This window comes from Benincasa hispida, chromosome 1 (genome assembly GCF_009727055.1).
Source record: "Benincasa hispida cultivar B227 chromosome 1, ASM972705v1, whole genome shotgun sequence".
Taxonomy (NCBI): domain Eukaryota; kingdom Viridiplantae; phylum Streptophyta; class Magnoliopsida; order Cucurbitales; family Cucurbitaceae; genus Benincasa; species Benincasa hispida.
Genome location: NC_052349.1, coordinates 3,483,174 through 3,501,360, shown reverse-complemented (window position 1 = coordinate 3,501,360; position 18,187 = coordinate 3,483,174). Strand labels below are relative to the sequence as shown.

The 18,187-nt window shown below is 37.6% G+C and overlaps 1 protein-coding gene across 1 annotated transcript; it reads right to left on the bottom strand.

Annotated features, from left to right (window-relative positions):
- Positions 1-5,968: 5,968 nt before the first annotated feature.
- Positions 5,969-9,694, bottom strand: LOC120070227 (rac-like GTP-binding protein 5). Its single transcript, XM_039022109.1, has 7 exons — positions 9,150-9,694; positions 8,971-9,058; positions 8,081-8,190; positions 7,928-7,991; positions 7,409-7,473; positions 7,148-7,213; positions 5,969-6,285 (listed from the first exon to the last, which is right to left on the bottom strand). Exons 1-7 carry the CDS (start codon positions 9,273-9,275, stop codon positions 6,187-6,189), a joined length of 618 nt encoding a protein of 205 aa, XP_038878037.1. The 5' UTR covers positions 9,276-9,694; the 3' UTR covers positions 5,969-6,186.
- Between the last annotated feature and the right edge of the window lie 8,493 nt (positions 9,695-18,187).

Genomic DNA, 18,187 nt, shown 5'->3' with positions numbered 1-18,187 from the left:
ATTATTAGATTAGTATTATTATTAATAAAATTAATTATATATGTCAATTATAAATTTAATTTAAATATATTTATAAAAATTAAGTAAATTAACCAATATCAACAAAGAAGAAAAAAAAAATAAAAAGTAAGAGAGAGAGAAAAGTCATTGGAAATTGAGAAAACTCTATCTATTTGGGTAGTTATGAAAACCTCCATGGATGGGAATATGAAATGCTTTAGAATAAGATATTCAAATGCCTTAGAATAAGATATTCTCTTTCTCAAAGTTAAAAACTTGTACCAAACTGAGAGGCCCCAAGTAACAAAAGTATATGAGAGAAGAAGGAAGACCAAGGAGAGGCTAGGTAATGAGATAGACAAAATGTAATAAAATAAATAAATGTGGGCCCTAGGAATATTGTTAGTTATGAGAGGAAGGAGGGGTCCACAAGTGAGTGAAGAGAGTATTTGTTAGGCCATTGAGGCTATGGGAGGGTAGGAAATGATTTTGTGTGTAACAATCTCTGTTATGAGATTGAGAGGAAAGGAAGGGAGCTCTCAAATTCTCCCTTACTGTCAATAAAATAAGGGTAATTTGGCCCAAGCTTATCAACTTGGTATCAGAGCAGTTGCTTGAGTATGGTGGGAAAAATGGAAAGTCGAATGATAGCAATGTAAGACAAACAAGCCAAAATGGAAGAGAAGATGAATCTACAATCGAAGGAAGTTAAGGGATGGATGGACAATATGTCTGCACAGATGGCCCTGATCCTGTCTCAACTGGAGGCGATGAACAACCATGAAAAACACTGGTCGTCGTCCGAGAAGACAGTGTCGAAAAAAGGGAAACAAGTCGCTGAAGGGTCCTCGACACGAGTAGAAAGCCGAGAGAGTAAGGAAGGGATCCACACACCTGGTAACAAAGAGGTACCATTATTTGATATGAGGCTGAGGAAGTTGGAGGTGCTGATCTTCAAGGGGGAACACGATGAGAACCCCAATGGCTGGCTACACAGGGTGGAACGCTACTTCGTGGTAAATCGGCTCTTAGAGAAAGATAAGTTGGACGCAACCGTATTGTGCTTGGAGGGTGAAGCCTTAGACTGGTATCAGTGGGAAGACGACTGGTCTTCGGTGGGGAGCTGGTCGCATTTTCGGGAGTTGTTTTTAACGCAATTTCGATCGAAAAGTGAAGTTTATCGGTACGTGAGGGTGATGAGGTTGCAGCAAGAGACGACTGTGAGGGAATATCGGCGGAAGTTCAAGCGTTACTCCGCTATCTTGAAAGAGTTGGGTGATAAAGCCCTAGAGAGTAAATTTGTATGTGGGCTTAAAAAGGAGATCCAAAGCGAAATGCTAAAATTAAAGCCCGAGGGCCTCAAAGCAAAAATACAAATGGCCCAATTAATTGAAGAGGATCAGTTGCTTCAACAAAGTTGGGAAAGGGAGTCGGGGCGAATAATAACTCGATTACGAAAGGCGGGTCGAGTGCTAGCAGGCCGGGTAGTCATGGGTCCAGCAGCCTGAGTAGTCGATCGATCACGTTCAGCCCGAGTCAAGGGAGTTCAATGGGTTTTTCGACGACGATCACCCCCCAGGCAGAAATGGGAGCGAAGGGGAACGCCAGCAGTGCTTATCGACGACTGTTGAATGCAAAAATGAAGGAAAAAAGAGACAAAAGGCTATGTTTCCGATGTGACAAGAAGTTTAGCTTTGGCCATCGTTATAAGAAGAAAGAGCTGCAGTTTATGTTTGTGTAGGAAGGGGAAGATTTGGCTGAAGAAGGTGAAGAGCCCGACATAGTGAAGTACAAACCCGCGAAAGCACATGGAGAGAACACCAAGGAAATCGCGAACCTGTCGTTAAACTCATTGGTTGGGTTAAGCTCACCTAAAACAATCAAAGTTCAGGGAGTTATTGGGGGCCGAGAGGTGATTGTCTTGATAAATGGGGGCGCGACTCACAACTTCATTACCACAGAGTTGGTCGTCGAGTTACAACTATCGGTCTCACCATCGGAGGGATACGATGTAGTGTTGGGCTCAGGAGGATCAGTTCAAGCAACTGGAATTTGTAAAGGTGTGTTCATAACTATCTCCAATTTTTCTATAATACAAGATTTCCTTCCTTACATTTGGGCAACTCGGATGTCATCTTGGGAATGGTTTGGTTGGAAACATTGGGGCAAATTACATTTGAGTAAAAACTGTCAACGATGGAATTCACCGTTAGGGATTGGTTGGTCCAGCTACAAGGTGGCTAAGGCCTAGTGAAATCACAAATATCACTGAAATCAATGGTGAAGGCGGTGAGGGGAGGAGACCAAGGGGTTTTAATTGAGTTGAATGCATTAGATATGAACCGAAACACTAACTTGGGAGATGAAGGCCAGTTACTTGAGGGACAACCAGCCATGCCAGACGAAATTAAGGAGTTGCTTCGTGATTTTGAGGCGATTTTTCAAACTCCGGCATAACTTCCATCAGCTCGAGTCCATGATCATGCCATCGAGTTACAACCGAGAGTTGAGCCAATAATGTGAGACCATACCGCTATCCTCAGTTTCAGAAAGATGAGATCGAAAAGATGGTAAAAGAGATGTTGATGGCAGGGATAATTCAACCCAGTCGAAGTGCATTCTCAAGCCCTATGTTATTAGTCAAAAGAAAGATGGGAGTTGGCGTTTCTGTGTAAATTATCGGGCTCTGAATAACGTCACGGTTCCAGATAAGTATCCTATCCCTATTGTTGATGAACTACTAGATGAGTTGTTTGGCGTTATAATTTTTTCAAAAATTGATTTGAAATCAGGATACCATCAGATTTGGGTCGAACCACGTGATGTCCATAAAACAGCGTTTAGAACGCACAAGGCCATTATGAGTTTTTAGTGATGCCCTTCGGTCTAAGAAACATTCCATCTACGTTCCAGGAAATCATGAACGATATTCTGAAGCCATATCTTCGCTGCTTTGCTTTGGTCTTCTTTGATGACATCCTGGTTTATAGCAAATCCATGGCAGAGCATGTTATCCATTTATCAACAATACTGGAAACTCTAGTCCAAAACTAGTTGGTGGAAAACTTGAAGAAGTGTCATTTCGGAGTTACTAGCATTGAGTATTTGAGCCACATTATCTCAGAGAAAGGGGTCTTAGCAGATCCAACCAAATTGGAGGCAATGAACACATGGCCCACACCTCGGAATATGAAGGAGCTACAAGGATTTCTTGGCCTCACCGGTTACTATAGAAAATTCGTGGCCAACTACGGTGCTATTGCATTACCATTGACTTAGTTGTTGAAAAAGGGGAACTTTAGTTGGAGTGATGAAACAGAAAAAGCCTTCCAACGCCTCAAGTCTGCTATGAGGTCTGTGCCAGTTTGGGGTTACCTAACTTCGATGAGCCTTTCGTTGTGGAAACAGATGCTTCGGGAGTGAGATTGGGGGTTGTTCTCATGAAAAACAAACAACCATTGGCATATTTTAGCCAAGCGTTACCCCCTACCTACCACTTCAAAGTGGTATATGAAAGAGAACTAATGGCCATGGTGTTTGCAATTCAGAAATGGAGACCCTATCTATTAGGAAGGCACTTCATTGTCTCAAGTTTCTGCTAGAACAAAGAGTGATTGCAGAGGAATACCAACGATGGATCGCCGCATGGGGTACGAATTTAGTGTTGAATATAAACGAGGAACAGAGAATTCAGCAGCAGATGCACTTTCACGATTGCCTACCACATGTGAACTCGACCTACTCAGTGTAGTGAAAGGGTTGAACACTGCCTTATTTGTTGAACAAGTATGCAATGATAGTGAGTTGAATGTGATCTAGCAGGCCTTGTTGGATGGATAGCCGGCACCAGTGGGATATAGCCTACAGAGGGAACTCTTGTACTATAAGGGGCGAATTGCAATACCAACCACTTCCCCCACAATCCCTCTTCTACTATAGGAGTTTCATAACAGCCCGATGGGAGGTCATCAAAGGAGCCTGAAGACGTACCAAAGATTATCCAAGGAAGTGTATTGGAAAGGTATGATGCAGAAAGTGCAGCAGTTCGTGGCTAAATGTGGGGTGTGTCAACAAGCAAAATACTTAACATTATCCCCCACGAGCCTTCTACAAGCCTTGCCTATTCTAGACCAGGTGTGGGTGGACATCTCTATGGATTTTATCGAATGACTACCAAAGTCCGAGAGATTTGATACTATTATGGTTGTTGTGGACCGTTTGTCTAAGTATGCCCATTTCATCACTCTTAAACACCCATTTTCTACTCATTCGGTGGCTAGGGTTTTTGTCAAAGAAATTGTTCACCTACATGGCTACCCACGTAGTATCATTTCTGACCGTGACAAAATTTTTACCAGCTTTTTTTGGGAAGAGCTCTTTCGCATGTTAGGAACTCAATTTTGTCGAAGTACAGCCTATCATCCATAGACAGATGGGCAAACGGAAGTGGTGAACAAAGGAAAAAAAACATACTTAAGGTGCTTTACAATGAGCAATACCAAACAGTGGGCAAAATGGGTTCCATGGGCAAAATTCTGCTTTAATACGTCCTTTCATACAGCTACCCAAGTTACCCTTTTTGAAATACTCTACGGCTGCCCCCCTCCACCAGTGCTCGGATACGTACACAACACTAGCTAAGTCAACAAGGTTAATGTTCAGCTAAAGGACCGAGACACCATGCTAGCAAGACTCAAGGAGTCCCTGCTCAAAGCACAACAAGGAATGATGAAGACAACCAATGCCAAAAGGCACAATGTCGAGTTCAGTGTTGGGGATTGGGTGTATCTCAAACTCAAACCATATAGACAATCGTCCTTATCGAAACACAAACACCCTAAGCTCGAACCAAGGTTTGTGGGGCTATTCCAAGTAACCGATTGCATAAGTAAGACGACGTACCACATCGCTTTACCACCTGAGACCGGCATCCACCCTGTTTTCATATATCTGTCTTGTGCAAAGCCACTGGCAGCAACCTGCCAGAGTACCCATTCCTTTGACATTGGCTGCTGACTTATCCTTCATTACCTAACCAGTTGAATTGTTGAGATTATGCACGTCTCCAACTAATGACCAGCAATTGGAAGTCCTGATTCGTTGGGAGAACGGTGACGCGGTCGTTGCAACATGGGAGCTTCCGAGCATCATTAATGACCAATTCCCTGATTTTCACCTTGAGGACAAGGTGGCTCGTTGGGGGGTGAGTAATGATAGGCCCCAAGTAACAAAAGTATATAAGAGAAGAAGGAAGACCAAGGAGAGGCTAGGTAATGAGATAGACAAAATGTAATGAAATAAATAATTGTGGACCCTAGGAATATTGTTAGTTATGAAAGGAAGGAGGGGGTCCACAAGTGAGTAAGGAGAGTATTTGTTAGGCCATTAAGGCCATGGAAGGGTAGGAAATGATTTTGTGTGTAACAATCTCTGTTATGGGATTGAGAAGAGAGGAAGGAAGCTCTCGAATTCTCCCTTACTGTCAATAAAATAAGGGTAATTTGGCACATGCTTATCACAAACATGGTGATAGAATATCATTTCTCATTCTCATCTCTTATTCCCATGAATCAAACGAGCCATTAATAGTAATGAAGTCAACCATTTTAGTTTCATTGATTATGTTTATTATATAATTAATTTTAATCACTATGCTTTGACCTTAATTTTAATTTTTATAACTATTAAAAAAACCTTAGAGAGAAAAATACTTTTTATAGCTCTAGTTTTTATTTAAAAATTAATTTTAATACTTTTTTATTTCTTTTTAAATTAATTAATAAATATTAATAAAAGTATAGATTTAGTGAAAAATCGAGTTAAAAACGTAAATATTGGTCATGAATTTGGTTTATCTTCCATCTATTGTTACAAAATATCTCGTCGGTTGTGGGAACCGGATTTGCTCCTAGAAAGATTTTAAGTGTTAAACAATAGGTTGAACATTTGGGTGCCAATGAGGCTCAGATTTCGTCAAAACTACCCAACGCCAAGACTTGAAAGTATAACAAGAGAACGAGACCACATGTTCAAATATCCCACCTATGAATGTTGTTGAACTCAAACAAAATAACATGATTGACATTACGATACAATAACATAATTGTTAAAATACAACCTATAAACATCATAGAACTTATCATACATAGTTCAATTACATGTGGAGAGAGGCTTAATTAAACATGACTAGAGAAAATTGCAGATTGGAAGCTTTCTCTTTGGCTTCTTGGATTTTGGAGGTTGAAGAACCACCTTGATTGCAGCATCAAAGACAGCCTTTACATTCTACATTTCAAAAAAGTTCATTTAGCAGTGACTATTGATTCTGAAGGTGATAGGAATCGTATTAGGGTGTTAAAGGGATACTAAGGGTGTATTATCAATCAGGGGATTTTGTTATGAAATTTGGTTACAAATAGAGAGAAGGAGAATAGGGAAGATGCACAACATTTTGTGACTGATTTAGAGCTTGGAGAGATTTCAAGATCGGAAGGATCTAAATACTCTAGATTAAATGGTTTATCTTGTAATTGATTACCATTTATATCTCAATATATTTGGATTCCATCATACTGTTATCTTTTATCTTTGGCTTCAAAAGAGGAGAACAAAAGGCCACAAGTTAGAGAAAGGGATTAACAAAACCCTTCGAATTCAGTTAAAGCTTGTCAGTTGTCCTATTGAGCTCATCCATGCTATGCACGATAAAAGTTTATAGCTTAAATCTTTTTTTATTTTTGAATTGTTCGAAAACCAATAGATTATCTAAAAACCAAAATGGCCAAGAATTTTTTTTATTTCATACTTTAGAAAATCGAACTAGCCAATAAGTAGTTCAATCAGCCAAACTGGTTTGTTTAGTTTTGTAGACTTCTTCAATTTTGACTTACAACCTTAGGGTTAGTTCTCGATTTTTGCAGATTTTTGCATTTTGTAACAATAGGAGGCCCATTTCACATTTGCTCTAAAACGGGTTTTCCAAGATTAGAGTTTAGTTATCTTTTGCTTCCAATATATTAAGAAGTGATCAGGTTTTGAGACCTACAGTTTATCCCCTTTAGCTTCTAGTATATCAAGAGGTGATCAGGTTTTGAGAATTGTAGTTTATCCTTTTGCTTCTAATAATTAAGAGGTAATAATCACCAACCTGTTGTGTCTTTGAACTGCACTCGATGTATGCTACTGCTCCAATAAGCTTCTTTAGTTCCTCACCCTGAAAAAAAGATATTTTGTACACTTCATTTCCATAAGAACTTAGAGAGGGAATAGTATGAATAGCAGAGAGAATGCAATATACATTATGACAGCCCAGAGTGAAAACCAACACTGTAAACTGTAACTTCAAATTAGGAATAGGAGAAGTGAAAATGAGATTCAAAAGGAAAGTGAAATAGCGCCAAGTATTGACCTGTTTCGTTGATATTGTACATGCCCCAGGATAGTCCAAGAGGAATTGTTCGTCGTCTCTCAGATCTGCCATCCCAAGTAACAGCATATGACTTTCAATCAGAACAAAACCACAAATTCAAAGAACAGATTTGTGGGGTGGGGGCGAATAGGAGCAGCAAGAATTATCTTCCCCTATAAATTACAGAACAATGAGAGATACACATTTTAGAGACACGAACAGGCATCGATTTAAATAGTACAAATATATCTATATCATGTGGAGATTCTAATTTAATGTTTGGACTTGTATCTAGAAGATCGATAATCAAGACGTTGATCTTTGATTACATGACAATGAAACACACATTTTTATCTGATGGTGTCCCTGAAAATTTGAAGAAAAAAAATTCCATTTGTGGATGTGTGTCCTTACACTAGCCCACAAAAAACAACCATCAGGAAAATTATGAGAATTTTACTTAAGAGTGAAGGAACTGATAATTCAGGTAATGAAATTAAAGTTAAAGAAGAAAGGCACCTAGTTTGGTCCCTACAAGAATAATGGGCAATGATGGGGCATAATGCCTTAACTCTGGGATCCACTGCTCCAAAAGAAAAGGACATCAAGAAGAATCTAAATAGTGAACCAAAATAATAAACATTCCAAAAATTGTGCATGAAGCGAACTTACTTTCTTTGATACATTTTCAAAACTGGCCCGACTTATAAGTGAAAAGGCAAGAAGGAAAACATCAGCTCCTCTGTAACTCAAAGGTCTTAGCCTGCTATAATCTTCTTGACCTGTAATGTGATGCTTTTAACATTCATACACCACTTTAAAATGAAAATTAGTGGGAATATCTTTTCATTGAAGATTGGAGTACCCATTTTAAAATGGAATTTGAAGTTATAGTAGTCTATCTAGCTTACAAACGTTCATAATGATATTTCTGGAAGATACTGTGCGATCAAGTGCCTAAAGAACAGGGACACTTGTTCTTTATTTTTCCACTCGAGTTTCAATTATACCAATAAAATAAGGAGGAAAAAGACAATCTAAACTAGTGTTGTAATTGAAAAAGAAACAAGTGAAAAAGAATATGAAACAATCCGTGAGTAGCTTATGAACTGGACGGATTTGAAGAACACATTCTGAGAAGAACAACTTTGTAATATGGTTTAATTTTAAAGTGCATCTAAACTTCCTCTATGTACTTGATAAAACTTGTTCAGATATTCATATACTATAGCTATTGACGACACATAAATTTTTTTTCCACGACATATTATAGTATGTTGGTTGAACTACTGGTATAATCCTTTTTTCTTATGAGAAACTACTAGTATAATCCTATAGTGATTATAATTTCGTTTAGCTTCAATTAGATCTTATGATCTTAAAGGCTTCCTTTGTCTTGTAATTTGGTCAAATATCCTAAAACGTCACTCAAGTAGAGGCAATTAGCTTTAAGCTTACACAATGAAATTATAGAAATACCAGAAAAGAAAATCCATCAACAGTTTAATACAAAACTGGATAAATGAAGCATGATTATCGGAAACAGAGGAAAAGGAAATCACCAGCAGTGTCCCAGAGACCCAAATTCACAGACCGCCCATTAACCAAAACATTGGCACTGAAATTATCAAAAACAGTAGGAACATAATCCTGCCAAAGCAAAACATTAACACATCATCACAACAAAAGTACACTATAAATTCCAAGAAAACAATCGAAACAAGACGAGTTCATTTCATACCGTCGGAAAAGTGTTGCTAGTGTAAGAGATGAGAAGACAAGTCTTCCCAACGGCGCCATCTCCAACCGTCACGCACTTAATGAACTTCGTGGCCGCCGTCGGAGTAGTGGCGGCGCCGCCGGCCATAGACGAATGTGTTTTGGGCGGATTTTGAAGAAAGTACAGGTGATGTGGATTAAAACCCTAGAATCCGTTGTTTTTGTTCAAATTATGGGGGATTGGAAGAGGAATTTGAGAAAAATGAGAGGAACAGAGGAAGGAAAAAGTGGGAAGAAGGTTTGAAAAAGGCTAATGCAAAGAAAAAGATGCATTGATTGGTGAAATTGGGTTGAAATTGAGGTGTGAGGGAAGGGAAAAGGGGAAACAAAAGGCACCCCACAGAGAGAAAAATGAATCAAAGAGCATCAATTCTGGAAGAAATTGAATCGAGAGATTTTTGGAGAGTGGTTTTTCTTTTCTTTTGTTCCAGGACTCATGCAGATACGCGCTACTACAACGAGCACAGGCACGGTCCCTATGAAAAATACTTCGTCTCGTTGGGTTGAGTTGGTATTCTTTACGGATTCAATATTTGATAACCAATTTTTAATATTGTTGGGTTAAGTTAGTTATTTTACCATTCATCTCAAGTCTTCCTAATTATCTCTCCCTCTAATATTTTTAATAGTTTCACCTCTCGGTTTTTGTTGGCGATTAGATGACCACCTTTGGATGGCCAACTCCGAGTTTCGACAACCATCTCCAATGACACTCACAACTAATTCCGACAACCACCTTGATACAAAACAACTCTAATATCCACATTCGTACGACCAACTTCGACGAAGAACTCCGAGCTCTACGAACTACCTTCGACGACAACTCTAGCGACTAACTCCAACGACTACTTTCGCACAAGCAACTTCAGCGACATACTCCGACTACCACATTCGTGTGTCCAACTTCGACGACCACTGATAAAAATAAAACAATGGGTTTAATTATCCACCATTTTATCACTCTCACTCTCACCCATTTTCCCACGCGTTTTCATTACTTTTCAAACTCCCTCAATTACTTTGTCATTTCTCTCTCATACGTCTCCTCACATTTACTCCCATTTTCTCATCTTCTTCCTTCTTTCGCATTCTGCTTCATCTTTCTCATTTTCTCTCTTCTTTCTCTATCGGGCTCATATGAGTTTTATTTTCCCTTTTCTTTCTCAAATTCTCCTCTCTTTTTTTATTTTCTTTCTAAGGTTGTTCTTTTAGATTCAATTCTTCTTCTATTTCATTTTTTTCTAAAAAATATTACATACGACGTTCTATTATTGTTTCACTAAACAAAAGTTCAACGATATTATTTAAACAACTTATCCCTTGATGTTTTCAAATATTACATAATTCTAATGAAATAGTAGAATTTAACATTATGGCTCAATTTTTTTTTCAAGATAGTTTGTACACTGATGCAACATAATAGTAGAAAAAATAGACATCAATATTTCTAAAATCATTTCACCGATTTTAGAAAAAGGTAAATCCATATTCCACAAATTGATTTAAAAAGACTATAATAGTTAGTCTTGTGATTTAAATTGTAAGATTTTGGTTTTTTTTAAGATTAACATTTAAGTGTCACCCCTTCTATCTAAAACAATGCCAATAATTTCGTTTAATGGTACTACCGATTTTAGAAAAAGGTAAATCCATATTCCACAAATTGATTTAAAAAGACTATAATAGTTAGTCTTGTGATTTAAATTGTAAGATTTTGGTTTTTCTAAGATTACAATTTAAGTGTCACCCCTTCTATCTAAAACAATGCCAATAATTTCGTTTATGGTACTAGTTCTTTCATTTATTTTTTTTTTTAACTTTTACGTTAATTAATGATTAAGTTGGGTTTTTGAATGAAATAATCACATCTATTTGAGTGTTTAAAAAATTGAATTCAAAATTTTTTGTTATGCATATGAATACTTTGTAGAGAATTTGTTATGTTCTAAGAATGGAAAGGAATTAGATTTTTTTTTTTTTTTATATTAGAAAAGTTTGGAAAATATATGTATACTTGAAAATTAAAATCAACAATAACAAAAAAAAAAAAAAACAAAACAAAACAAAAGACAAAACAATTTCATTTACAAAAATAGCACCAGATATCTTAACTCAACTCTGCCCCCAAACACAAACAATAATTATCAACTCAACTCTACACAGCAAATACAGACAATGTAATTCTCTAGATAATTTAACTCTCCAGATAATAATTATCAACTCAACTCTGCCTCATTAATGCATCTAGGGATGGCAAAATTCTCTACGTGGTCAAACCGAGGATTAGACGGGGATGGAGAGGGGATCCCCACCTCTTCCTGACTCTGAACACCGCCTCCGCTCCGATTTTTTTTTATTTTAATATGTGTAAATGATAACTTGTAGAAATACAAGTTATTGCGACTCAAAAGTTGGAATAATTAGGGTCTTTAATGATAAAATCTCATCATTTTTAGAGAAAACGCATGGGATTACTCGAACACTATTAAACTCATGCAAAAGAATGTTTATTGCTAAAATACTGCGGCGCTAACGCATGATATTGCAGGATTTCAATAAATATTCTAAGTGTCCCAGACAATGTCAAACGCATGGGCTTGTGTCGGAGGGATTCAACGTAAGGAAGATTCATTGATTCAGGCTACTTGTGTCAAATCACCACTTGCAAGCATGGGCATCTGCAGCTGGCGGCGTCTAAAAAACATCTGAGTGTCAGGCAGCTAACCAGGGTATGGAATTTAATACTGTCCCATCATCAAGTTGGAGAAGACCGACGCTTATAAATAGAAGAAATCCCACCAGATAAAAAAATCTTTAGCTCATTGTATAATTCTAAACTTTTGAGACTTCAGAGCTGTGTTGTGGTGACGAGAAGAACATAAGAGGGAAGAGAACCACCACCACCGCCGATCAAGGAGCAGAGAAAGCTGAGCTCGAGAGAGAACTTTCTTCCATTTCTTCTACAAGTGGTTGTACACGAATTAGAATTAAGCCAAAGAGGACAAGAGATTATACTTTGCAGCTTGACTCCTTTCATTTCATCTTACTTATCGTTTTCGTCATCTCATTTGATTGAGTATTGGTTTTGTAAAGACAATCAGTTTCTTTATAAATTCACATATTTGATCTATCTCACTTCGCCATTGTTTATTTCTTGTTTTATGTTAGATGCATCTATAACTTCATGCAAAATCCAATTCTAAACACTTAAGCCAACTAAATCACTTGGTAAAAGCATCTTTAGCTTAAATTATTCAAGAGAATAAGTAAGCCAGCATTAAGTTAGAAACGCTAAGTACATCTAGAGATAAACGCACTGGTGTTTTATTACATCCTGTGACTAACGCATACATCCTAGAGATAAGGTGTTTATAAAACCCGAACTCTAATTACTTCAAGTAAGAGTAAGTAATGTGATGTCTTCTAATGAGCTAAATGAAGCCATGTCTTAGGAAGGGTAGAAGATGAAAGCAAGAAGAAATAGGCTCTTGGGTAGCTAAGTGTAAAAGTAGGACAAAACTCAGTTAGGCTAAGGAAGGTCATGCTTGATGATGGAATACATAATAAGCATATGAATGAGACTATGTCATCTAATGAGGTATGGTGCTGAAGTAATATTGTGAATGCAGTTAGCAAAAGGAAATTTGCTAAATCCTAGCCCTTCATCACCGATAGTGAGCCAGGTGGCACAAGGAGGGCTCATGCTGGATTTTGGGTGGTAATATAAGCAAGAAGGTCGAGTTCATTGGGTTAGTTTGGACAAACTACTTAGGCTATTTGTAGTGGCATTCGAAAGTTCTATATGTCTATTTTTTGTGGCTGGGCTGCTGGAAGGAAAACTCACCGAAATAAGGCCGGAGAGGCAAAATAAAGACAAAGGGTTCATTTCTCGGGTGAATCTAGGCCATCAGTGAAGAATTGAAGCTTCAGGACGAATTACGAAGCATTTTGAGCTAAAAATTTGAAGAAATATTGTTAACTCAGTTATAAACAAGCTTGTAGAATTAAAATTTTTAAGATGAGGCCTGGAAATTGAGTTATATAATTTTGAAGTTTGAACTGGAAATTTTTTAACAAGCAGGTAGCTGCTTGAATTGGGGCCAATGATGAAGTTTTGAATCTCCAGATTAAACGACGAGGAATTTTGAGCTAAAATTTTAAGGTAATGTTGCTAATCAATTCTAAACATGTTTGTAGAAGGAAGTTTCTTCAAAAGAGGGCTGGATTTTGAGTTATGAATATTTGAAGTTGTAACAGAGAAGTTGTACATAAGCAGATAGCTACTTGGGAAGAACAAGCAAACAGCTCATATGGAGAATGAGGATCTCGCTTATGAAGGAAATCTCATTAATTTTGTGCTGAGAATCTCGCTAATAAAGGAAATCTCTCTAATTTTGTGATGAGGATCTCACTCTAGAAAGGAATCTCGCTAGAAATTGGGCTGAATCTCACTGGTAAGGTTAATATCGCTAGGATGACAATTTGCCAGGAAAAGCTTGATCTCGCTCATGAGGATCTAGCTGATCTCGCTCATGAGGAGGATCTCGCTATAAAGCTGCCTTTGTTGATGAAAGTTCCTTTAGTAATGAACTATTTGAGGTATTTTGCTAAGAATTCTATGTAGTTAACCAGGAATTATGTCCTTTCAGGTCAAGAAGAGCTAGGAGAGGCGTATAACTCTTTAAGAGGCCAACGAGCTGTGAGTGACTATATGATGATTTAATGTTTTAATGATTTAGAAACTATGATTTCGTAGAAGATATTTCTCATGCTAAGTGTTCAAATGAAGTGCCAAGAAACCTATGTTTGAAGTTATTTCTCATGCTGAGTAAAGCATGTTTTCCACAAAAATTGACACGATTTAAATATGTGATCTTGTCCAAATACTTTCAGCATGTTTTAGTAACTCCACTTTCATGATGTTTACTAGTGTATGGGTTTTTCAAGTATGTTTTCCATGTCTAACGCATGCTAGTGGTTTTTACAAGCTGGTTCAATGTGTTTTAAGCCCACTTATTTCACAAAGTATGAAGCATGCATTAGGGTTAAAGCTAAGGTTGAATGAAGCTTGATGTACTATGTTTTAAATACCTAAGGTTGTCAAAGTACATGCGTTGGTATTCCTAAACAAAATGAAAAGGGATACTGAAGGTAAGAAAGGTATCCTAAAGAGTTTTCTATGATATATTTGAAAACTATTCTTTTAATGCTCTTCGAGAACTTGATAGCTTAAGTGAGCCGGATACTGAAAGTAAAGAAGGTATCTGAATAAATGTACCGAAGGTGTTGACGGTACATAGAAAACACCACGTGCACATTGGTAATACGACGTCGAGGGATTGAGCAAATGGGTTCTCCCCGACTAAGGTTGATGTTAAGGGTTAGATCTAGTAGTTCACTCTCAACTAAGGATAAAGGGAGGTCGAAGTATGGGTCTCCTAGTCTATATACCAACAAAGGGAGGCCGAAGTATGGGTCTCTTAGCCGGTAACAGACGTTGGGAGCTAGAGCGATGTATACTCATTCTCAACTAAGGAATAATGATGTTTAATGGTGGTTTTAAAGGTTTTGTGTACACGTTTTCTTGGTACATTTTAGTTCCAGTATTATGTTTTCGGGCTTTCAGTTTAAGCATGAGATTTACGTCTTTATTAAGTCACTCACTGGGCTTCTAACTCACGTTTTCAAATATTTTCCTTTTCAGGTAGCGGTCAGTTCCCAAAAGACTTTTCCGCTATTGCTCTGCCACTCAAAGAAATAAGTTGAAGTGTAATTGAAAACCTGTATTAGTTAGTACACATGTGTCTGTCTAGTGACTAGTATTCTAGATGGGGCTCACTAAGTTGTAATATTCATGTATGAACAATGTTGTGAAACCCTACAATATAAATGTGTTAAGTTCCGAGTTAATATGTTGGTATATTGATGATATGTATGTATTCAGGGTTTGAATAAAAGTTAACAGGTTTGTTAGGCAATAAGTGCCAGTAAAAGAGTTGGTAATTACTGCAGTCACCATTCCATCCAGGTTAAGAGGGTAATCTGGAGTGAGGTGTGACAAGTTGGTATCAGAGAAAAAGATTTTGGGAAGAGAGGAAGAAAAGTTTATATATAAGTCTGAGTCCTGAGTCTTTAGCATGTGTACTACTTAAGTAAGAGGAAAATATCAAGTAAAAGTGACAAGCAGAGCAGGCAGACAGACAACGAGAACCCTGCCCTACCTTTAGAAGTTCTGAGATTCGAGGGAATTCAAATGTTAGTGAACGGAGAGGTAAATACCCGGTAAATCAGGAAACGACTTCAAACGGGAAGTCGAGGATTCCGCAGACAGGAACAAATTCTCAATTAGTGGACAGAATATTTGACAAAAAGTGTCAAATCAATTCTGGCGGATTCGAAAAGGAAGTACGGTATTGAGAATGACCTAATAGGTATTGATAAAGGACAGAGAGCTACAAGTCAGCATAGGATAGGAAGGAAGAAGCCAAGACTTGTGATTAGTATGGATGATAGATCAAGGTTTTGGCATCCTACCGAGCCGGTAGTTGGTACGAGTAAGAAACCCTTATGCACGAATTGTGGTAAGCATCATCGAGGGATATGTTATAAAGGGAAAAACGTATGTCTCCAGTACGGACAGGCAGGACATTTTAAGAAGGAATGCCCAGCTAGGTCGAAGAGTTCAGATAGAACACGGTATGACTTTACAGACGATAGATAAGCCTAGTGGCTCAGAAGCCGAGGCAGGAATTCAAAAGAAGAAAAACGAGAAAGGAAGCAGGACGATCTCAACGGTAGGGTAGGTTTTTACGAAGTGTCCTACCAGGAGGCAGAGGAGTTACCTAATGTTGTGAATAGTAAAGTAACTTTATGTACCAGTACATTTATGAACTAGTTGCCTATGATGTTATCTGATATGTTGCAATGTTTGTAGGAAAGATTGTAGAGAGCATGTCCCTAAGTAGCTATTATTATGTTGTAGAGAGGTTGTAATAGTATAAGAGTTTCACAGGTTCTGAAGTAGTTGTTGATAAGTATAGTTATAAAGTGATTCCATTAGAATTCCTGAAATTGACGTCACTCTAGAGCATGGATTTTCTGAATAAATGTTATAACCGTATGAATTGTTTTAAGGATGGATAATGTTTGAGAGATTTGGTACGCAAGAGACAGTATTTGTAGGAAGCAAAGGAATACTTTCAGGAAGCCTAATATCAGCAGTGAAGACTAGGAAGCTGTTAAGTAAAAGATAGGAAGCTTATTTAGCCCATGTGACGGTTTCATAGGACGAGAAGATGAAACCTGAGGATGTACCAGTTGTACAAGAGTTCCTGGACGTTTCCCCTGAAAAGTTATCAGATTTACAATCTGACAAGAAAATTGAGTTTACTATCGATTTAATTCCAGATACAACACCTATTTTTCAAATACCATAAAGGATAGTGCTAGAAGAACCCAAGGAATTGAAAGTTCAACTACAGGAATTAATAAATAAGGGTTACAACAGATCCAGTGTGTCACCTTGATGACATATTGGTGTATTCAAGCAGTAGGGAAAATCACGGGAATCATTTGAGGATAGTTTTGCAGACACTGCGAAAGAAGCAGTTGTATGCCACGTTCAGCAAATGTGATTTCTGGTTATACCAGGTTGTATTTCTTGGTCATATGGTTCCAGCAGCAGAAGTGAATGACTCTAGATGCTTTAAATGTTTTAAGTAAATTGCTAAAGCTTATGAATGTTTAGCAATATATGTTTACTGAAAGCTATTTATAACAACTGTTCTTAAATAGTTACCAAGCAACGCACCTCACATTAACGTTGTAGTTATGCTATGTTTTACAATGACCATGAGGATGTGTTAGTAAGAATGTTTTGGGCAACTAAGTCATTGAGAAATAAGAATATGCAAGTTGAGTATGAGTGGCTCAGTACTGAAGCTCAGTCTTAAAAATTGAATAGCTCGATACTGAAGTACATGGAGAAGGTATCTGAGTAGCTCGATACTGAGGTACATAGAGAAGGTATCTAAGTAGTAGTACCTAAGGTACGATGGTACTTGAATTAGAATTGTACAATTAAAGGAAAAGTTGTGATTGATAGTGTCGAAACACTCCATTCTAGTCATGAATTGATGTTGAGAGATTGAGTAAAGATTCTCTCTCAACTAAGAATGCAAGTTATGATTGTAGGAAGAGAGCAAGAGGAGTTCCTTCTCAGTTAAGTAGTAATGCAGTAAAGAATGATAAAGAGTGGGCAAAACGGCCACTCTATACTAATAGACTAAGGTATAGTCTAGCAAAAAAAGAAAAGTGCTAGGTGATGTTTGTTTTGTCAACAAGTGAAACCTAGAAGGCAAAAGTCGGCAAGATTACTCAATCCACTACCGGTACCTGAGTGGAAGTCGGAAGTCACGCAGGTAAACAGAGACTTTTCACTAGAAATAGAATGTATAGCAAGTTTGCTCAGAGGTTAGTGGCAAATGTGAAGTCTATTCTAGTGAAATCAGAGGAAAATGGTGTAATCTAGAGGAAGTCCTAGTCTAATTAATCCTAAGAGGAGGGAAAAGATGAGCAACAGTAAGCTCAAAATGTACCAGGGGTACATTGAGTATAAAAGTAAGGAACAAAATAGTCAGCATAAGACAAAAAGGAAAAGGTCCGATTTGCTGATGTTCCAGGTAATAGCTCGAAGTTTGAGTTGTAACTGAGCTAGGGACTAGTACAGTTAAGAAAACCTTATGTATACAGTATGGTAAGCCATAGTTTGGGAAATGTTATAGTATAAGAATGTCTTCTCCCAAGTATGGATAAAAAGGACATCCTAAGAAGAGTTCTCTCGGTCAGGTCGAGAAGTCTAGTTGACACAAATATTGATTTCACAACTAGCAAGTAATTCAAAAGTATGACAACTGGAAAAGAATGTTCCAATGGTATTGCTGGGAAATGGAAAAGGACCACCCTAGTAATAAATGAATATTATGACTCAGTGGAGAATGG

Excerpts from the sequence above, each read along its gene's own strand:
- LOC120070227 (XM_039022109.1), bottom strand. The coding sequence starts at position 9,275 with ATGGCCGGCGGCGCCGCCACTACTCCGACGGCGGCCACGAAGTTCATT. Across the intron at positions 8,191-8,970 it reads GGGTCTCTGGGACACTGCTG|GTCAAGAAGATTATAGCAGG; the intron begins GTGATTTCCTTT and ends ATCACATTACAG. Across the intron at positions 6,286-7,147 it reads GCAGTTCAAAGACACAACAG|AATGTAAAGGCTGTCTTTGA; the intron begins GTTGGTGATTAT and ends TTTGAAATGTAG.